The 20,890-nt window shown below is 40.9% G+C and overlaps 1 protein-coding gene across 1 annotated transcript in view; it reads right to left on the bottom strand.

The window, feature by feature from the left end:
• The window catches only part of ahctf1 (AT hook containing transcription factor 1), a 107,079-nt gene that overhangs the window by 65,953 nt on the left and 20,236 nt on the right, over window positions 1–20,890 (bottom strand). Inside the window, exons 3-9 of the mRNA XM_078557373.1 lie at window positions 9,245–9,498; window positions 7,093–7,273; window positions 4,061–4,268; window positions 3,702–3,818; window positions 2,812–2,896; window positions 1,404–1,554; window positions 240–372 (exon numbers count right to left, since the gene is read on the bottom strand). Of these exons, the coding sequence (XP_078413499.1) occupies window positions 240–372; window positions 1,404–1,554; window positions 2,812–2,896; window positions 3,702–3,818; window positions 4,061–4,268; window positions 7,093–7,273; window positions 9,245–9,498 (1,129 nt within the window). The remainder of the gene's footprint in view (window positions 1–239; window positions 373–1,403; window positions 1,555–2,811; window positions 2,897–3,701; window positions 3,819–4,060; window positions 4,269–7,092; window positions 7,274–9,244; window positions 9,499–20,890) is intronic.

Below are 20,890 nucleotides of genomic sequence, written 5' to 3'. Positions count from 1 at the left end.
TGACCTTTTACAGAAAGATCTGATGTTTCCAACTTCACTCTGCTCCCTCCACTCTTACATTCAGTGTCAGAATAGCACTTGCCCCTGATCAAATCCTTGCACCTTCAAAATCAGCCTGCCAATTTAGTGCTTTATAGTTACATACTAACATATGAATTAGAAGCAGGAGTAGGCCCATGTTCAAGGGTAATTTTATTAATAACTATGAACAGAATAATAAGAAAATTCAGATCTCTTACCTTAGTGAATCAGGCATCTGCGCATGATACCAACGATTAATATCAAAAATACCCAGGTAGGTAGATGGCTTGCGTTGCCCATATGTATTCACCTGCCAACTGAAAATAGACACACTGGTGTCTGGCGAGCTGGCTGTAAGCAAAAGGACCGTACTAAGCTTATTGCAAACAAATAAGCACAAAAATTACATTGAATATATCATAATAATTATTGTTTTTCTATCCTGCACAATGCAAGGATGTGTCTAGAATTTTGTATCCTCCAAGAAAGTTGCAAACCTAGTTCAGCAGAGTACCGAAGAGCAACAGTTCAAAGTAAAACAGCATATCAAAAGTTAGGAAACTTTGAATAGTACTGTTTCATTTATTGAACTATTCTCTATAGGAGCAATTTTAACCTCACCTGTTCAACAAAAAACTGGATGGGGGTGGGCAGTTAAAATCATCCAGATCACTTACCTTTAGTGGAGCTACCTAGTTCCCACAAGCCACTAGACAAAAGACTAAGGCACTCAGTCAAAGCTGGCAAAGCCCTTCATTAAATAGCATTATGTCAGGGGTCTAATGCTATCACTGAACCCAGACTGCAAATGTAACTCGGGCCCAAGTAGGTGTGGCTTTCCTGGCAAGCTGAACAGAGTCAGGGTCTGCTGGGAAGGCAAAGAGGCTCAAGCAGGTGCGTACTTTTTTTAAAAGCAGAGCAGGGCTGCAGCTCAGGGTTCCACAAGAGAAGTTTAGCCCATTTCTACACCTTCGTTTCCCTTTTTCTAAGACATCTTCCTGGAGCCTTCTTGCCAGCAGATTGTCAGCAAGTGGCCATGGGGTACTAGACTTTCTTGTAGCATATTAATGAGGCCCATGGGTTTAATAGCCTACTGATTTCTGCAGCAATGGCTGAGTTCCCAATTCACCTCACCACCCAAAACTTATTGGAGTTAAAATCAGGGCCTATATTTTGTAAATTGCAGTCCATAAAATATATATAGTGCTGTCGCTTAAGATCAGAAAGTTCCACATAATGTCAATTAAATGAATGTTGAGCACCTAAAGCTCCCAATCTTCCCCAAGGGGCATTTATACATAGCTCTGGACATGAGCAGTAACATTGCCTTTTGGTCTTCAAAAATGATCTGATTCTCTATATAGGTAACACTTTAAACTCACCCTCAGTCACACTTTCTTCTCTATCACCATGATTGCGAAATTTCTCTATAGTCTGGCAGCCCAGCAGTCGAGCATTGGTATTCCTAGTCCTTGAAGAAAATACTTCATAGGTAAGATCTTGAGTATAACGCTCTTCACAATATTCCAAGCCCTTCAAAATAACAGAAAGTCTATTTAGGAACTCTGAATACAAATTCGAACCCAGGTTTTCTTCTGCTTTAATACACCACCAACATCTATGGTATGTGTTTATCCTTGCAGCACAGATTTCCAACCATGTCACCAAGGCCCAAAGGTCTACAAAAATCAGACTTTTGATGCTTGTTGACAACAAATTTCAGATATTCTATTTTATAGTGCAATACATATGTACCCACAGATAATTTTATATGTATATATTTAAACCTTGATTGAGAACCATGGACTTGAAGAAAGCAAAGGCACAAGAAAAATCACAAAAACCACCCCCCACCAAATTCATTTCTTGCTGCCTGCCCTCCAAATGGGCAACCCCCAACGCTCTCCAATCCCTCCCGCCCTAAAAGCCTGGGACTTAACTGTTTCCAGTCCTCACTCATCTTCCTGTACCTCCTTGCAGTCCCGGCAGCAGCCACAACCAAGTTCTGCCGCTGCTGGGACTGCTGGAGCTGCTGTCCAATTGGATTGGTCGGCGGCTAAAGGGTAGGACTTCCTGTCCACTGAGGGACAGAAGTCCGACCAATCGTTACAGCATAGGAAGCTATTCGGCCCATCTGAGCCCGTTTAGCCCAGTCCCATATTAACGTTGCAGAGCAGGCTTTTTATAAGTCAGTCTGTTCAGGACCAACTTTCCTACCATGGAGTGTGAGCAGTTCTGTCACTGCACCCCCACAAAGTTTTAAAATCCAGCTCCATGAAAGTCTTTCATTCCTTACTTCTTCACATTTTCTCCCCTTCACAAGAGCAAACCTGGGCCATGAGTCTATAAATCAGGTACAAGTCTAAGTGCACTTTGCATTTGCAACACTGAGGTATAATGGATAGGCCAGATGCTGGGATATGGGGAGCAAGTGGGAAAATGGAGTTTGAAGCCCATGATCAGCCATGATAGAACTGAATGGTTGAGTAGGCATAATGGGCCGTTTGGTCCACTCCTGCTTCTATTTCTTGTATTCTTGTAAGCTCGCACACTGTATAGATTGCTAGTAACACTGCATCATATCAGAGGATCCATTTATTAACTGGATTAGATTGTTTTAGCTTCTAAAAATTGCAAATACTTTTAAAAAACTTTGGTTTCATATCTTTTTATTATTAATCTTGTCCCTGTTTACATCCAAAAAAACTGCCATTTGTTCAACAGTAACATGGGTTATTTTGTGTATGCATCAAAATATGTGGTTCCATAGGAGGGAAAAAAAACGTGTACCTCATAGAGGATTTGTCCTGAAGTTAAACACTTCCGATCACCAAATGCCAACTGGAGTAAGTGCAGGCTTACCACGTCCCCTTCACTATAGACAAAAAACAAACAAGTAGTAAACTAACACTGGAGCACATTACCATCCCTTCCAATGTTTCTTGACCACAAACTAAATCATCACTGTGCAGACATGGCTTTATATATAGCTTGCACTTTAAAATGATCAGCATATAAAATGGATAAAGAAAACCGAAAGATCAATTTTCTTTTGGAACATGAAATGTTGGAGGAATTGGGCAGTACAGTGGATTAGATGCTAGCCTTTAACTGCTGAAATTAGAATTCCAGTATTATGCAGACTAATTAGTACAGCAGTAAACAATGCTATCATTTGAGATAAATTTTGGGTCCCATGACCTCATTCCTAGCAGTCATGGGTCCCACAGCAAGAGAATTTTCCTGAGCTCAGTGGGCCCACACAATGAGTGACGTAGGATATGTGGCACAAAAACAGGCCATTTGGCCCAACTAGTCCATGCTGGAGTTTATTTCCCACTTCAGCTTCCTCCCATCTTTCCTCATCTAAATGTAGAACTGTGGATAAAGTCTCAATGAAAATTAGAGGTTGCTTTCCTGCATTTGGGGTCGAGATGTGCTGTTACACATCTATGCTGCATCAAACTGCATTATACCAAACTTTGGAATGATTAATCTGTACACATGAAGCTCAAAATATAGAGTCTTATGTGCTCTATGATTATTGATTAATATTAATCATAATCATACAGCATATTAATCACCTCAAGAAGCAAAACATTTATACAAAACATGAAATAACATCAATAACCATACTGCAACATTTTTGTTATTTTTCACACATAATTATGGGCACTCACCCATCCTGAGCAGACTGTACAGCCCAAAGATAACAGCAGTTCCGAGGATCATTCTCAGGCTCCTGAAAGGTGAATGCATACACAGGCACTTTCCCTCCTTCCAACTGCGAGTAGTATCTGCACCAAGGAAAAGGTCCCATCAAATCAACTATTTTCAGGAGTCCACTAGAATGTGGCATCTGTTGTTACTACTGTGTGTGCCTGTATCTTCAGAATCCCTCTGTCCTAATTATACTAGTTAGCGAAACTGAATATGGTAAACTTTAGGGAATAGGAAGGATCTATGAAGGGACCTAAAAAAGCTTCAAATAGCAATCATGCAGAGCAGGTATGCAAAATCTAAAGTTCCTAATACTTACTCTTTTTTCAAAGTCTTCAAGTTCCAGAGTTGAACATAACCATTAGCAAAGCCAACTACCAACTGGTTTGTTCTGGGCACATAGCTCATTGCAGTGGCTGCTACCGCTGATGGACTCTGCAGCTGGAAGCAGAGGTGTCGTCCTTCCCTTATCACAGTTTCCCTCATTCGAGGAATTTCCGCAGGGGATCTATTGACCACTTCAAGATCTGAAAAGAGATTTGTTAAGAATACAGCAAGTGAAAATGCTCCTAAGCCAATGTTTTAACACAGACGAGATGAATTGAAAGGTCTGGGTGGATGATTAACTGACCACACTGAGCCTACAATCAACTTCTTAAAAGAGGTATTCCTATAGTAATATTTTCAAATAAAGTATAATTTTTACTTGTAGGGCTAAAGCTAATATTTTATGACCACAATTTTTGATTTGAATATGAATATAGGCAAATAAATGTATGCTCCCAAGTCAGAGTCACATGACCATGGCTGCAATAGCAATAAAGATCCACACGAGAACAGAAGAACTCTGTTTAACAATGTTCATCGGAGACCTCAGGATAGCGGAGGGCCTGTTTTCCCTAATTGATTTATGGTAGTGAGGCACATATAACACTTGGGTCTATGGGACTTGTGTTTAGGAGTCCCCACCAGGTGGGGGAAAAAAAAGGAGCATGAGATCCCACCGAATACCCTCCTGGCCCTTATCCTCCCAATCTTCCAACTACCTTTCCAACAACATCAGTAGCAGCTGCAGTGTAAGAGGCTAAAGCATTTAAACAAACCACTGAGCGAGCAACAAGAGGCGAGCAAGGGAACTCAACTTCCAGTATTCAACACACCAGTCAAAGCTTTGCCCCCAGAAGTTTTTCCATTAGGCATCACCATTATGGTGAAGGAGAGAGAAGCAAAGCTGAGATAATTATTGATACCTTATAACCTTATAATACACATTTCTTGGAGCATTTTTACAATGTATCGATACAAAGAAGCCAACAACCGAGGACTGGAAACATAAAAGACTCACACTGTTGCTGGAACAGTAGGTCCTGTTAACCTGTTCAAGGTGGGGTTAACATTTCAGCTCATCCAGGGCTGGAGTTCTTTATGGGGGGCGGGGTGGGGGGGGGGGGGGGAATGGGTTCTTTTAGCTCAAGCCTGCTCTCCCCGGATCCGCCGGGCCAGGTGGATATCCTTGGGCATGATGGTGACCTCTCAGTTCCTCCAGATGTCCGACAAGCAGTCTGACAACACAGAGGCATTGGAAGGGTTGAGAGAGATTTTGCTGAGGAAGAGAATGGCGCAATCACGTTACACGTGGAACCTGACAAAATGTTTTCAGATAATATCAATGGGCAGCACGTTGATGAGAAATAGTAGGAAGCCATGGATGGCTCCTTGGGGGACCCCGGAGACAATGGTGCAACAGCAGGAAGAGAAACCATTGTAGAAGATTCTCTGTCTACCACTGGATACACAAGGATATAACAACATACTAAATCAAATTGTAACACCACAAAAACTTGTAATAGTTCAAGTCTAATCTAACCAAAAGTTAGGCTGGACTTTCTTTGGGGAGGCAAAGTAGAATTAAAGAGCAGAGTATTTCATCCGGGAAGGGGTGCAGAAAATTTTGCTGTGTTTCGGATTACAAATATTTTCTCCCTGCAGATCAATTTCATCACTGCCCACAAGTATAGCCAGTGTTAAATAAGCACATATGAAAAGGGTCGATCTCTTTGGGTGTCTAGATGGTGGGGTGGGGAGGGGAGGGTGCAGTGATAGCTGTGTACTTAAGGAAAGTAACCAATAATTGTGTAATAGAGATTGTTGCTTGGTGAATATTTGTATACCATAGTGACAACAGCAAGGTAAACAGACTAGTGGCAAGGAAAGTGTCATTCTTACATCAGGCCTGCACAGACAATTAGTAATAAGCACAAATTTAGCGTTATAATTCAGAGCATAAAGGAATGTTATGAAATGGCAGGTGGTATTTGCCAGGCTGACCAAATCCCAAAGGGAAAGTTGGCCACACTACCACAACAATTTTGCAATTTGTTTCTATTATGAGAAGGTTGTGCACTGACGTCAGAAATGAGTCCACTACCACCTTTTGAGATTTTAAAGATTAAATTAAAACATTTAACAAAAGAAAACTTAAACACACAAGACTACAGTTACACAGTTACATTTAGTTTTATAACAGTTCTCACAAGATTTCTTTAACTAGACTCCCAACTACAAACCCCTTTCAGGCAACAGTCCAAACAGATTCTTAATCTATAAACATTCAGCAATATTACCTCAAGCACCCAATGTTACTACAATGGAGATATTTCACAGCTTCTATCTCCTTCCCATTCAACAATGAAACTGCCACTGTGTGCTGGCAGTGGCTTTTAACAAAACCTTGGTTATTGGAGCAGCAAACTTCTCCAGGGTGGCTAGAGGCTTTTGCCCACAGGTCTGTTGCACACAGTGCACCTTTCAAGCTCTCATACAGTCACTCCCACACAACTTTCCATCCTTCTTTAAATATATGTTCCCCTATATGGTCTGTAAATCCTATCGTTTCAACCTTTCTTTGGAAGTTACCTTTACCAGAATATAAAAATCGTTCATGTTGACATTATGGCCAGCACTTTCAGGGAAAAATAAACTTAATAGCTTTGCCTTATTTATCTTGCCAGTTGTAAACATCTCCATCATGTCCCTTTGAAAACCAAACAACCTCAACTTATCTAAAAATGCAAATTGCATTCACACTATGTGCTGAGACTTCATCCTAGCTTACCCACCTCCACTTCAAATGCATGTTTTACACCTAACCCCTTTTGATTATTCAAACCTAGCAGTCAGACTATCTGCAATTTAATTAAACTAGACACATACACAAACATACATACACACAGTTCCCATAAGCCTGCTTCAGTATCCCACAGTAATATTCGGGGAAAAAAAATGATATTTCCTTCACATGAAGACAAGCATTACTTCCATTCTCAGGCATAGCTGCGCAGATCAATTTACCTGCTGGCTCCTGTTCACTTTGACTGCACGAGAAGTCATCCAAGCACAGGTCGATGAGCAGAACATGTCCGGTATCAGTTACAACAGCGACTATGCCAAAAAACCAGCGTAGACTCTGATTTAATCGCTGTGTGCTGGCAGTGGCACCTCCATGGTTTACTATTGGTTCGATGGCAGTCACCTGAGTTTAAAAAAAACAGCTAATTGTGCACAATTTTTTTCCAAATACTATATAATGGATCCAAAATCTTACAAAATGTTGAATAAAAACCAAAAATCAATTTAAGTTGGCAGAATTAATCAGTACAATTTTTAATGTTTTTTTTAATTCATTCATGGGATGTGGGCATCGCTGGCTAGGCCAGCATTTACTGCCCATCCCTAACCGCCCGTGAGATGGTGGTGGTGAGCTGCGCCTCAATATCATATTATGTGGTGTACACCGGTGCCTTCTGTTCCTTTTCACCCACTTCACATTTGGCCCTTGAGGCAATTTTTGGGGTGGGTTGTGCTAAAGAGAACAGGACAATTATTGCAAGCGAGGTGGGTCCCTCCCTCCAGGTCTAGGTGGTACTTAGCAGCTGATCTAGAAAGTGTTCAACATTAAAATCAGTAATATTCACCTGCCTTGCATGGAAAGAACCAGGGATATAGCAAAAGTTTAAAAAAACTCAAAACATCTATTCTACGAGCTGAAGAATCCAGCTTAAGCCACATAAAGTCTAGATGATTCAAAGGGAGAACAGTGTGTAATTTCACTTAAGTGGTTTGATGCTGGGTATTGACAATATGCTTTTCCTGTACCTGTGTAGAGAGGTACCATTTCCAGTAAGGATCAAGTTCCTTTTCTTAGAAACAATGCTACGTATAAACAGTTGGAATTAAATTCCAATAATGCATAGAATAGAACTGAGGAGGCCAGAGTACAAAATATTACATTGAAATATTAAAACATTTAGAAGAAACTTTCTTAGGCCTCCTACCCTGAGCCTGACTAATGTCAAGATGGAACTTATCAACAAGATAAAATCATATTTGAAACATATCCTCCAGAAATACACATATTCCTTAGTGGATAGGCTCAAAAGAAAAATCAATAAATTGTATAGGAATTAATTCAAATGGCATCTTATTACTGATTATTAAAAATGAACCTCAAGGTTGACCAGGACTTAAGTTGAATGACACTCAATTCCTGACTAGATGCAGGCAACATGGAACACTCACAAATCATGAAGTTTCACATGTGGAATATGAACAGGTTTAGTTCAATGGATGAGAATGCAAAAAAGACAAGATAAATCTAGCAGCCAAGGCAGGTAGGGAGTGCCAGGATTTTGATCCAATGACACCGAAGGAAAAACAATATATTTCCAGCCCAAGTGCGCCACTTGGAAGGGAAATTGGAGGTAGTGGTGCTCCCATGCACCCACTACCCTTGTCCTTCAAGGCAGTAGAGATCATGGGTTTAGAAGGTATACCGAAGTAGCTTTGACAAGTTGCTGCAATGCATCTTGTAGATTGTACAAACTACAGAATGCCAGTAGTGGAGGGGGTCGAATGTTTAAGGTGGTGGACATAGTGCCAATCAGTGGGTTGCTTTATCCTGCATGGTGTCAAGCTAGAGTGTTGTTGAGTTGTGCTTATCTAGACAAGTGGAGAGCATTCCATCACACTCCTGACTTGTACCTTGTAGATGGTAGAATGCCACTGAGAAGTTGGAAGACCGATAACTTGTCGCAGAATACTAAACTCTAACCTGTAATGCACATGCAGTGTTGAAAATTTTCCACTTGTCAAACAAAGTCAAGTGCATAGAAAGGATCGTAAAACAAGAAATTCAGACCATTTTGGAAAGGAACAAAACACACAACAGTCCAGTCCCAGGTGAAGGAGGGCAGTTGGTTGGCGTTAAATAGAAAACAAAGGAACGTTCATTTTTCCTTGCAATCTGTGAAAGGATGGAAATAACTATTGCTTAGCTCCATAGAGCTGAGAATGTGAAAACTGACATGAGAAATTTCAAAAGGCACTTGTTTTCCAAGTGCAAATGGCACAATCATTATTCAAAGAGGTTAAAGGCTCTCTGCCTAATCAATGTATTCAGTTGTAAAGGAAGAGAGGCCGTGGTCAAAGGATTATAAAAATGTACCTTTCCAGGGAGAAACACTGCTTTAACCACTCTGGATACTGCGAGGTCATAAAGGCAGAGGATGCTACCTTCAGATTCTTTTAATCCTATCAATAATCCAGTTCTTTTCAGCCAGCAGAATTCTTTTACAGCCAGAATGGTTGGGGCCTGTTCTCCAATTCCACGGAACCGATAGGCTGACAGTCTTTCACCTGTGACCGAGTTAAGCAGCTCCAAATGAGCACCGCAAGCTAGCCAGGACAATCCGTTTCTACCTGAAAGAGAAACACAACACAATAACTACATTTATTATGGTAAATATGAATTTTCATCAACTCTTCACTTATGATTTTATGATCTTAAAAGGAACATAAAACGAAACTAGATTTGTCTAATGTCCTTTAGGGAAGGAAACTTTCTACGTACCAGATTTGGCACGATATCTGATTTCAGTTCGACATCGACTGTTTGTCTACTAATTCCCGCATCAACTGCTTGATTATTAACTGCTCACTGAAATGGACCAACGTTAGGAACAACGTATAACTTTAAGTTTAATTTATAACTGCATGTTAAGGAAGGTTTCAGTTTCATTTAGTTTTTTTTGAGAGCTTGGTGCTGGGAGGTCTGGAGACTCTCCTAGCAAAAGGTCAGGTTTTTTGGACTTTTGTATACATGCATTTTTAATGAGGTTTTATAACCCTTGAAGAGGTGGGTTACAAAGAGGCTAGTAGTTTAGTGATTTAGGGAAAAATCACAAAGTAGAAAAAGCTGTGCTGTTGCTTAGTGACAGGGGTTCAATGACACACAGGCAAAGATAGAAAAGAAGTTCAGAATGTGTATGCAAGAGTGAAAACAAGAATTCTAAACTCTCTGGTAAGAAATACTGCAAGGCTGCTGGGAACAGAGTTTAGGGAACGCAAGCATTTGTTCTGCAGTTGAAGTAATAGTGAGTTGAGAGTGCGGTTTTGGGCGTCTCAGGGAGGTACACCAGCTAGGGAAAATGCTCAGAAATCCATTGGAAGGAACCCGTTTGCATCTGGGTGAACCCAAGCAAGCTGCCTTGGTGTTAAGATAGTGGTAAATCTTCACTGGAGTTTTGTGTCTGTAAGGATATTGCTGGGGTGAAAGGAATGGTGCGAGTTTGAATCATTTTCTTGCATTTTTATTGAGATCTTTCCAACCTTTCTGTCTAGTGTAATATAGTTCAATTTTTTCCCTTGCTAATAAGTGTTTTATTCGTTATGTTAAAAGTTCATCTTGTGAATTTGTTCAGTAACTTTCCTCCAGGTTTCTAAACAAAAACAAAGTTAGGATCTATCAAGCCTCGTTTCACTCTGGGATCTGACTTGTCCAGTATTAATATCAGCTGGGGTCGTAACACCAGCAAGCCACTCTGTTTTATCAAAACCGCCACAAAGAAAGGTAAAATACCCATAACCTTCTCAGGGAAACAAGAGGTGAGCAATTTATGCCTGCTTTGCCAGTGGCCCCCAGGCCCTGAGATTGATTTTTAAAATTAAGAGCATAAGCAATGAATGCCCAGGGTTGCAGTGCGAAAATGAAAGAATTTGGCAAATTTGTAAGAGATTTCCTCAGAAATAGTCTCATTCTTTTGATTGTTTCTAGAAAATAAATAGTATTTCCCTTACCTGCTATGGGTAGATAATGAGCAATTGTTACTGATACGTGAGGGATGTTTAAATGTGTGTGTGTTCTCGGGCAGGGCACAGTTCTTTACTTCTACTGTCTATCCGGTCATGATATGGGAAATGCATAAGCTGAAAAGGTGTACTAATTTGCAACTTCCCTTCTCATCGCCACAACAGCAGTCAATATTGCCTAAAAGATTGTATGATTTCTTCAGAATCTTCCTCAGAATTTGAACAATACTGCAGTCCTTCCAAAATTTTTGATGATATGAAATCATTTTTCTATCAGGTTTATTTGGGTTCTGAGAAATGTAAATTAGAGCACTGTAACTATTTAGGATATCTTACAGATAAAGATTTACAGTATTTGCCCCATGGAATATGCTGTAATGGCTAATTAGACAACAATGGGTTGAATATAATAAAAAATAATCTGGGCTTTCTCCATGAAAGTCACCTCAGGAAGAGTGAGCACGAGTGTGAGTGAGGAAGTCAGAAGTGCTTATAAGATATTTTCACGGCAGCACACAAATATCTATCAGCTGTACTCTCAGAAAAGCACTTTCAGTTTGTTGTACAGAACTCAACAGGCGGCTCAGTAGCTCAAATGCTGGAACCTCAACTCCTAACATGTGTCCCAGTTATACAATCTCTCACTGTATTCGTACTCAGTGACATAAAAGTGGTAAAAAAGTTGCAGTATTGACCAAGTAAATCCCAAACAGCTGTAGCACATTCACTAAATCCCCCCACACCCCCAAGCAAACAACATATTGGCTCTAAAGCACAGCTGGAGCAGAAAACTGTCTGGAATTCATCACACATTGTAACGCCACAGGGCACACGCTTGTCCCTTATGCCGATCGCTGCTTACCAGAACCATGCAAAAGAAATTTGACCTCACCAATGCAACGTCGATATAAGGCACATAATATGTGGGAAAGTTGCTTTTTGAAAGATCCTTGGTGTGAATCCGATTTTACAGGCAGGAAAGAGTTTAACTTAAACAGCCCTGATTTCTCCTTACACCACCCGTCCATAAGTAGAAGAAAGGCGTTTTAATTTTGATTTGCCCCTTTATAAGCGGTGGTGTATTTCCCAACCCCTCAACTTTGGTGTGATTCAATTTCTATTAATAACCTCACAGCAAACTTGAGATAGGCTGAACTCAAGAGGGTTAGTTTAGTTGCACATGCTCAAACGTGACAGGGTTGCAATGTAGCCCCCTGTGCATTTATACAATAAACGAGGGAAAGGGGAAAGAGAACAAGAGAAAGATAGATTTACAGGGCAAAGGCAACAGAATAAAGAATTATTGTTTCACGTGAATCCCAGAGTTCAGAATCAAAGTCCAATGGTGTATTCCTTCACAGAGGTCGGCAGGCTGAAAACTGATGCTGGACTGATGAATTAGTCTTGTAGGTGATGGTAGAAAAGTTCAGATGTTCCAGTAGACAGTACAGCTTTTTGGGGCGGGGTCAGGAATTCATACCTAGGCAGAGCCCCCTTTCTGAGCTGTTGCTTGGTAGATGGAAAATGGCAGACTGATTTGCAGTACAGCAAGACAGTATAACTGGTTCTCCTAGCTAGGGAGGTCATGTCACATGACCCCCACCTCTCCACTTTGGCTTTGACAAAAGGGTGTACGTTCCTTTGTCTGGGTTCGAGATTAAAATTCTTAATGGTTGGAACATTAACAAAGGACGGTTGCAGTGCTCTTTGTCCCAGCAGACTAGTGGACTCCAATGGTCAGGCCTGGCTTATGAAATGTAGATGGCCTTGTATAATTCCCTTTGAATTTGGTCTCTGCAGCCTACAGGAGTTGTTTGTGTCTCTTCAGAGATAACAAGGCACAAGGTGCTGCAATACTGCCAAATAGCTCTTATTGTTCAAGGGTCACAGCCAGACATAGCTTCAATCATTTTAAAAGGTCATGCCATAATATAGTTTGGCCTAACACCACATGAGGAAGATGGCTCCAATCCCCTTAGACCCAGTACAAATTTTGAAACTGAGGTTTAAGAAAAATCTGTGGTAGGTTAAATGAAGTTGCAGTACAAGTCAAGATCAGTTCTTCCTCAGCCCTCACAGAAAAATTTGAATGCCACTGATTTGGACACCAAGACCAGACAGTAAACCTGACCTCTACAGGATAGCACCATATCACACCTAAACCACCACAAGAGTATAACTTGTCACAGGAGAAAGGATGTCATCAGCTAGGTCTATATTTTTCACCTGACTGAAGGAGGAAGCAATAGGAATTGAGTGAATTTGCATCTTCTTCAGAAAAGCATAAAATACAACACAGCTGTTCACACCTACATCTAATGGTGGTTTTCTCAAAGGATTGGAGTTTAGAAAAGGAAAATGTTTATTAAATTAAACTTCTTAAAAGGCACTCTAGGAATGGTATGTATTGCAGTATTAGCATGGTACACCTGAATGTTCAGTCATATACCGGCTACTAGATTCCCTACAAAAATAGCTAATTTTCACAATAAGCATAAATGATAAGCCTCCCCTACAAACATAGCCTTTAAAGTCTGGACACACATTGTAGCGCTACAGTGTAGCTCTGATAAACAAAGCAATCAAACAGAACTAGCAATTACCTAAGATTTACTGGACTAGTAATCCAGAGGCCAGAACTAACGCACTGGAAACATAAATCCCACTGTGGATGCTGGGGGAATTTAAATTCAATTAATTAATAAACCTGGAATAAAATGCTAGTCTCAATTATTATGAAACTACCCATTTGCCATAAAAACCCATCTGGTTCACTATGTCCTTTCAGGGAGGAAATCTGCCATCCTGGCCCGGTCTGGCCTACACAACTCCAGACCCACTGCAATGCAGATCATTCTTAACTTCCTTCTGAAATGGTCTTCTAGCAAGCCACTCATTCAGTTGTATCAAACCATTACAGAAAAGTGGAAGAAGAATAAAATCAGTCTGCCCGCCAGCATCAGCCTAGGCACCGGAAAACGACAAAGGCATACCTAGCCCTGTCAACCCTGCAAAGACCTTCCCCTGAACATCTGGGGATTTATGCCAAAATTGGGAGAGCTGTCCCACAAGCCAGTCAAGCAATAGCCTGACAGTCACTCACAATCATACTTTACAATGTCCCAGACTTCTCCATCATCATCCTTGAGCATGTCCTGACCCACCAGCAAGACAGACCCACTAGAGGTGGTGGAACAGTGGTACACAGTGAGGAGGGTAAGGCCCTGGGTGACCTCAACATTGACTCCAAACCCATGATGTCTCAGGCATCATGTCAAACACGGGTGAGGAAACCTCCTGCTGATTACCACCTATTGCCTTCCCTCAGCTGATGAATCAGTGTCCCTCCACTTCAAGGGTACAGAAAAGTATTCTGCATGGGGGACATCAATACCCTTCACCAAGAATGGCTCAGCAGCACCACTACTGGCAAGTCCTGAAGGAATACGTGCCAGCCAGGACCTGTAGCAAGTGGTGACTGAACAAACACGAGAGGAAAAACTATTTGACTTTGCTCCCACCAATCTACCTGTCACAGATGAATTTGCCCATGACAGTACTGGTAGGGGAGACTGCCACACAGTCCTTTTGGTGATGAAGGCCCATTTTCACAGAGAACACCCATCATGTTGTCTGGCACTTTAGCTGTGCTAAATGGGATAGATTCAGAACAGATCCAGCAGTTCAAAACTGGGCATCCATGAGACGCTGTGGGCCATCAGCAGCAGAATTGTATTCAACCACAATCACAATCTTCATAACTTTGTGGCCAGCCATATCCCTCATGCTACCGTTACCAACAAGCCAAGGGATGAGCCCTGGTTCAATGGGGAGTGCAACAGAGCATACTAGGAGCAGCATCAGATATACCCAAAAATGACGTGCCAACCTGAAGAAACTACACAGGACTACATGCATGCCAAAAAGCAGAAGCAGCATGCTGCAGATAGAGCGAAGCGTTCCTAAAACTAAAGGATCAGATTAAAGCTCAGCAGTCCTGCCACATTCAATGGTGGTCAATTAAACAACTAACTGGAGGCAAAACAAAAATTGTCTTTCAAGGAGAACACTCCATTTGTCTTACCAGTCTTCAGTTTGATGATGCAACACACCAGCCAGGAAGCGGATGGGGGGGGGGCGGGGGGGGAGAGGGGGCATAGGTGGTGTTAAGTTCCAATAGTTGTTTAGAAATGAAGACTGAAAACAAGTCAGGATCCTTCAGACAGAGTTATATTGCTTGTCATAAAACTCTACCAACAGAACTAGCCTCAGCTGTTATCCCTTTCATACAGCCAAATGGGTACTTAGTTAAACAACCTAATAATTAGCAATTGAACTTCTTTAACTGTTTCCTTCCCTAACAGATTACCCTCTTCTTAAAAATGAAGCACCCTTAAGTTTATATAATCACAAAAAAAAAGTAATAACAAACATCAATATATATTTTTCATTCAATAAACTGACCTTATTCCCCTTCTTAAAAAAAAGACACATGTATAGATGTGTCCACACAAAAGAAGTATTTTTTTCCTCTTTGAGGATCTCTAGTAATATCTTGGAACTTGCTCTTCTTTTGGTGAAGCAGTCACATAATTGGTAGCTGCTAGCAATCCATTTGATCTTGGCAATCCCCTTACTCTCGAGCATCTGTTTTGAACTTGCAATGTCAATCCGCAATCTCTTATTGACGCACTCCGTAGAGTGAAAATTTTCCCAAAGTGACTTATTATCTATAAGATATTCGATAGGTACCATTCCTGAATACCCTTTTCCATTTAAAACTTCTGCCAGTATCTTTGATATAAAAAATGCCATATCTACCGTCTCAACAAGGGCGAGTCTCTGCTGCTGATGTACTTTTTACAAATCTTCGTATCCTTTTAGATTCCCATGCCAAAGGGCAGCATTTGCCTTTTTCCCCATGAGAATTATAATAAATCCTCCCGCACTCGAAAATCCATCACATAGATTTGCATAAGACGCATTACTGAACCGAGTTTCATTTTTCTAACATCACCCAAAGAAGGGAATTTCAAAACACACTGCTCCATTTTTAATTTTGTCAATGTTTTGTTTGCCTGAATGATTTCTAAAACTTTGGGATCGTTCATTTTAGTGCTCAATTCCGAAACGTCAAAACTAACGCCTGGCCTTGTTTGTTTGCCTAGCCAATTGAGTTGCCCAATTAGACTTCTGAGTTCCTGTTTCAGAAGCCACTGTATCTTTCTGGGAGGCCCTACCACTACTAATTGCAATGGGATTGATGTTCTCTAAATAGGATTGCTGATGTAAATGGACCTGTGATCCACTCTGCCTGATTTCCAATCCTATGTACTTAAATGCACCAGAAGCCTGACTTCCAATTTTAAACTCTGTTCTGAGCCCATTAATGACAACTGTTTCAAATTCACTACTACCACCCCAAAAAAATTAATCTACATGCATCATAAAGATGCCTGCAAGTTTCTCCCTGGTGCCAACAAAACATTGCCAGGTCTGCTTACAAATGAAGGCAGCCCAACTTTAATAAAACTAACCTCACTAAGAAATACCAAACTCTGCAGGCATCATTTAAACCGTATATGCATTTATTTATCTTCCAGAGAGTCCCTTCTGTGTTTGGCGCCTCTTTTGGTGGACGGAGAGAAACTTCCCTTTGAATTTGGTGTCCCTGCAAAAAAGTAGCTTTAAATATCAATGGACTTACATTCCCAAGCATTTGTAGCTAATAGAGCTAAAAAGATCTTCTGCATAACTTTCCCAATTTTTCTTCAAACCCTCGTGCCACTACATTGGCTTTAGCTTTATAAGTCCCATCAGGACACCCCTTTTCCATGCATATCCATCTATGAGACAGAGCTGGTTGTCCCCTATCTGGCACCTTTGTGTATACCTCAAATTCTTTCCAACTATGTAGTTCTTGTTGTTTGGCACCCTTTATTAATTTATCATCCAATTTGTTTGAAGCTGCTAAGACTTCTCAATCACATGGGCTTCTGCTCCTTATAGCGTTACCAGTCTGTGCCATCCTTGACTTTGTTAAACTACGCCCTCTACCCTGTGTTCTGTCATGCTCCGGACTGTTACTGTTTGATCTCCCTCTCCCATTTACAGATGTCCTTTTCTTCCTAGAGGCACGTTCACTCCCAGACCCAGTGTCTGAACTGATGCTACTTATCCGTGCATTCCGTTTTTGTACTTCGTTTCCAATCCATTGGCCTAACCTCCTGTCTTTTATCTCGTACATTCATCCAGTTTTTATATTTTCCAGTGGCCTTCCCTGCTCTACGTACAATCGTCACATCCCGCCATTGACTGGCCCCTTCCGGAAAGTGTGTAACTTTAGTGCCAGCTTTCAGCAATTGTCCTCTGGGACAAATTGCCTCATTTTCTTCGTCCAAATTACTGTCTCCATCTTCAGATATCCCGTCAACTTCAGCTACCTGGTCCTCACAATCATGCAACATATGGGTATGAGAAGTAGATAATTCCTCATCCCTTCCTACAACACTTTCCAAACCTGGCAAATTTGTAGTCAACGCCAACTAACCTTGTTGAGTGTACCCAAGTGGTCTGGTTCCCACGTTGTAAAATGACTGTTTTACCATCTTTACCTATGACCTTTCCCGGGCCTATCCACTCATTAAGTCCTTCTCTTTTATAGAATACCATGTCTCCCTGATTGAAAATAGTTTCTGACGGATGTGGACTATGTCTTAGAGCTCGCTGAATTCTGAAACTTCCAGCTTTAACGAACACTCTTCTGCCCGCGTGTAGTGCATTTAAATGCTCAGAAAAGGTAGAGCTAATCGTAGTTCCCTCCCAAGCTGCGGGATGATCATTCAGGACTGAAGGAATGTTTGGGTTTCTCCCAAAAACCAACTGATATGGACTATAGCTCCCAGTCAACTGCAGTGAATTCTTGGCATGGACAGCCCATGCTAGAGCTAATGTTAATTTACAGCTTGGTCTATCATCCAATATTTTATATTTTATGAAGTATCTCATTCATAGCCGCATGACTCCTTTCACACACTCCATTACTAAAGGGGCTTTCAGCTGTGGTATTCATAACTATTATATTCATATTTTCACAAATATCCCGGAACTCGTCGTAAGCAAATTCCCCCCATTATAAGTGAGGAATTTCACTGGTGGTCCCAAATCCACTTCTCCATTACCTGTGCCGCAATTATTTTCTTTCCTTTATTGTATATGATTGTTGACTGGCTAAACCTTGTTGCCAAATCTACGAAATGTAAAAATGTTCTTTTCTTTACCCCACACCTTTAAATCCATTGCCACAACTTCACTGAAATCCCTCGCTAAAGGTAGACTCACTATTAGCCATGACGGTGTCCTTCTGTATTTCTTATATATGTCACATCTATTGCTTATCTCCTCTATAAAGTTCAGCGTACTCTCCACCCCTTAGCAAAATTTTCAATCTTTGCGAAGGGTGGGCAAGCTGCCGATGCAATTTTAACACAACTTGCTTTTTGTCTTCCAAATTGTTATCCCCTGACGCTAATAACAATTCTTTAATCTTAATAGAAAAGTTGAGTTTCATTAGAAGGAATACAGTCGTGTCCAGATTGCGTAAATTATAAATCCACAGGTTTTCCAAATACAATGACCTTGTCATTTTTCATGTCCAGCTTCATTTGCGCTTTCTTCATCGATGGTCTGCTCAACAGTAATGGTATTTCGCTAGACACTACATCCATGCTGACGAAATGATTGACTCCAGCTACCTTACAGGGAATCACTACCCTTTTAAAAGATTTTAGGGTATTATCATCTCCAAATCTAAAACTTGTGGAACTCTCAAATTCTTTAACCTTATTCCAGCCCTTGTCATTTAAGGAGTCCAGGTAGCATTTTAACCAGTCTATTCTACAGATGTACATCCATTATCTAGCACCGTACAGTTGAAGGACTCTGCCATCAAGACATTCATCACCGGGCTGAAACTTCTTTTAACTAATACAATGCCCTCTCTTTAGTCAATATCTCCATCTTCCTCTTCTGAATCTTTTGTCTCATGTTTAATTTTACCTTGTTATATTGTTTAGGACAGTTTATTGTATAATGGTATTTTGAATTGCATCTAAAACACCGATTGACCATGCCCTGGGTATTTCTGAGGCTCATTCTTTTGTCGTAAATCCGTAATTCTTTTCTCCTGCCATAGCTGTCCAAGGTGTTTCTGTCCCCATTGTTCTTAGTTACAATCTCTTTTCGTACTGATGCCTGCATCCTGTTTCTAAACGATCTCACCATTCCCTTAACATTGTATCCTCCATTTTCTGTCTTAGCACCGAATGGCTCATTTGCGCCATGAACGGTGCTGGAAAGGAATGGCTTCCGAGGTTTTTTTTTTAAAAAGAGCTTCTGACATCTGTTCTAGCAGTGTGTGCCTTTCTGAAAATTCAACTCCCGTTTGAACTAGAAGCCTGTCCATATTCAATACTTTGGCACAGTCTAGTAACTAGAACGCCAGCACCGATTGGGGAATTTCTAGATGGAACTTTTGCAATCTTGCATATAGCCTACTGAATTCCATTATGTAATCTTCTATGGAACTCTCTTTCAACTTTCTAAATTTTCAAAATCAGACTGTGCTTCGTAAGCACTTAATAAATAATCTTTTTGATAGATCTGATCCATAAAATCGAATAATGTTTCCAAGCCTTCATCCTTGTCCAAACGATCAGACTCCAACTCCAAAAATGCATCTTATTTTGCTCTTGTATGGTAACGAAAATGCCAAGGCCATTCCTTGTTTTTTCTTTGGCAAGGGCGTAACCCATGTCCATACTGTTACTTCATTCTTGCATTGTTCATAGGGTTCATTCTCAGAAAACATTGGTGGGTAATCATACCCCGAAACTCTGCATTTTAATTCAGCCACTCTCATTTTTTTGAGCGACTCCAAACCACTCTGCTCTTAAAGTTAACTCCAAATAGTCTTTTGTCTGAAGAAAGCTTAGTTTCTAATCTTTTACTTCCAACCGGCAACCATCCTCTGCTACACTGTTAAGTTCCAATAGTTGTTTAGAGATGAAGAGCAAAGCCAAGACAGACTCCTTCAGACAGAGTTTTATTGCTGCTCATAAAACTCTCCACTGACAGAACTAGTCTCAGCTGTTTTCCCTTTTATACAACCAAATAGGTACTTATTAAACAACATACTAGCAACCGAGCTTCTTTAACCGTTTACTTCCCTAATGGGGGTGGTGGCATGGGGTGGTGTGGGGAAATATGATCGCAAAATATTGGCCATCGTCAATTCATTCATCCTTTCTTTTCTGCTCCCATCACAAATCCCAGTTGGGAAGAATCTGTTGCTCAAAGCTTCTTTGCAGTAACATGTAGAACTATACAAAGCAAAATTCAAGATGCAAATCAGTAATTCATTATTGTATTGCAGCTCTCATTAGAACTGCATTCCCAGAAAACAAGTGTCATAATTAGATAATTTATTGTATTGACATGAGCAAGCAACACCGTCAATGAATGTATTTTTGTAGAAAAATGGACAATATTGATGAACCAACAAGTTTTTTTTAATTCATTCATGGATGTGGGCGTTGCTGGCTAGGCCAGCATTCATTACACATCCCCAAATGCCGTTGAGAAGGTGATGGTGAACTGCCTTCTTGAACTGCTGCAGTCCTTGTGGTGCAGATGCATCCACAGTGCTGTTAGGGAGGGCGTTCCAGGATTTTGACCCAGTGACAGTGAAAGAACAGTGATATGTTTCAAAGACAGGAGGCTTGGAGGGAAACTTCCAGGTGGTAGTTTTCCTAAGTTTCTGCTGCCCTTGCCCTTCTAAATGGTAGTGGTCATGGGTTTGGAAGGTGCTGCCTAAGGATTCTTGGTGAGTTTCTGCAGTGCATCTTGTAGATGGCACACACTGCTGCCACTGCTCGTCTGTGGTGGAGGGAGTAAATATTTGTGGATGGAGTGCCAATCAAGCGGACTGCTTTGTCCTGGATGG

This window comes from Cetorhinus maximus, chromosome 14 (assembly GCF_964194155.1).
Source record: "Cetorhinus maximus chromosome 14, sCetMax3.hap1.1, whole genome shotgun sequence".
In the NCBI taxonomy this organism is placed as follows: domain Eukaryota; kingdom Metazoa; phylum Chordata; class Chondrichthyes; order Lamniformes; family Cetorhinidae; genus Cetorhinus; species Cetorhinus maximus.
This window is presented reverse-complemented; position numbering and strand designations above follow the sequence as displayed.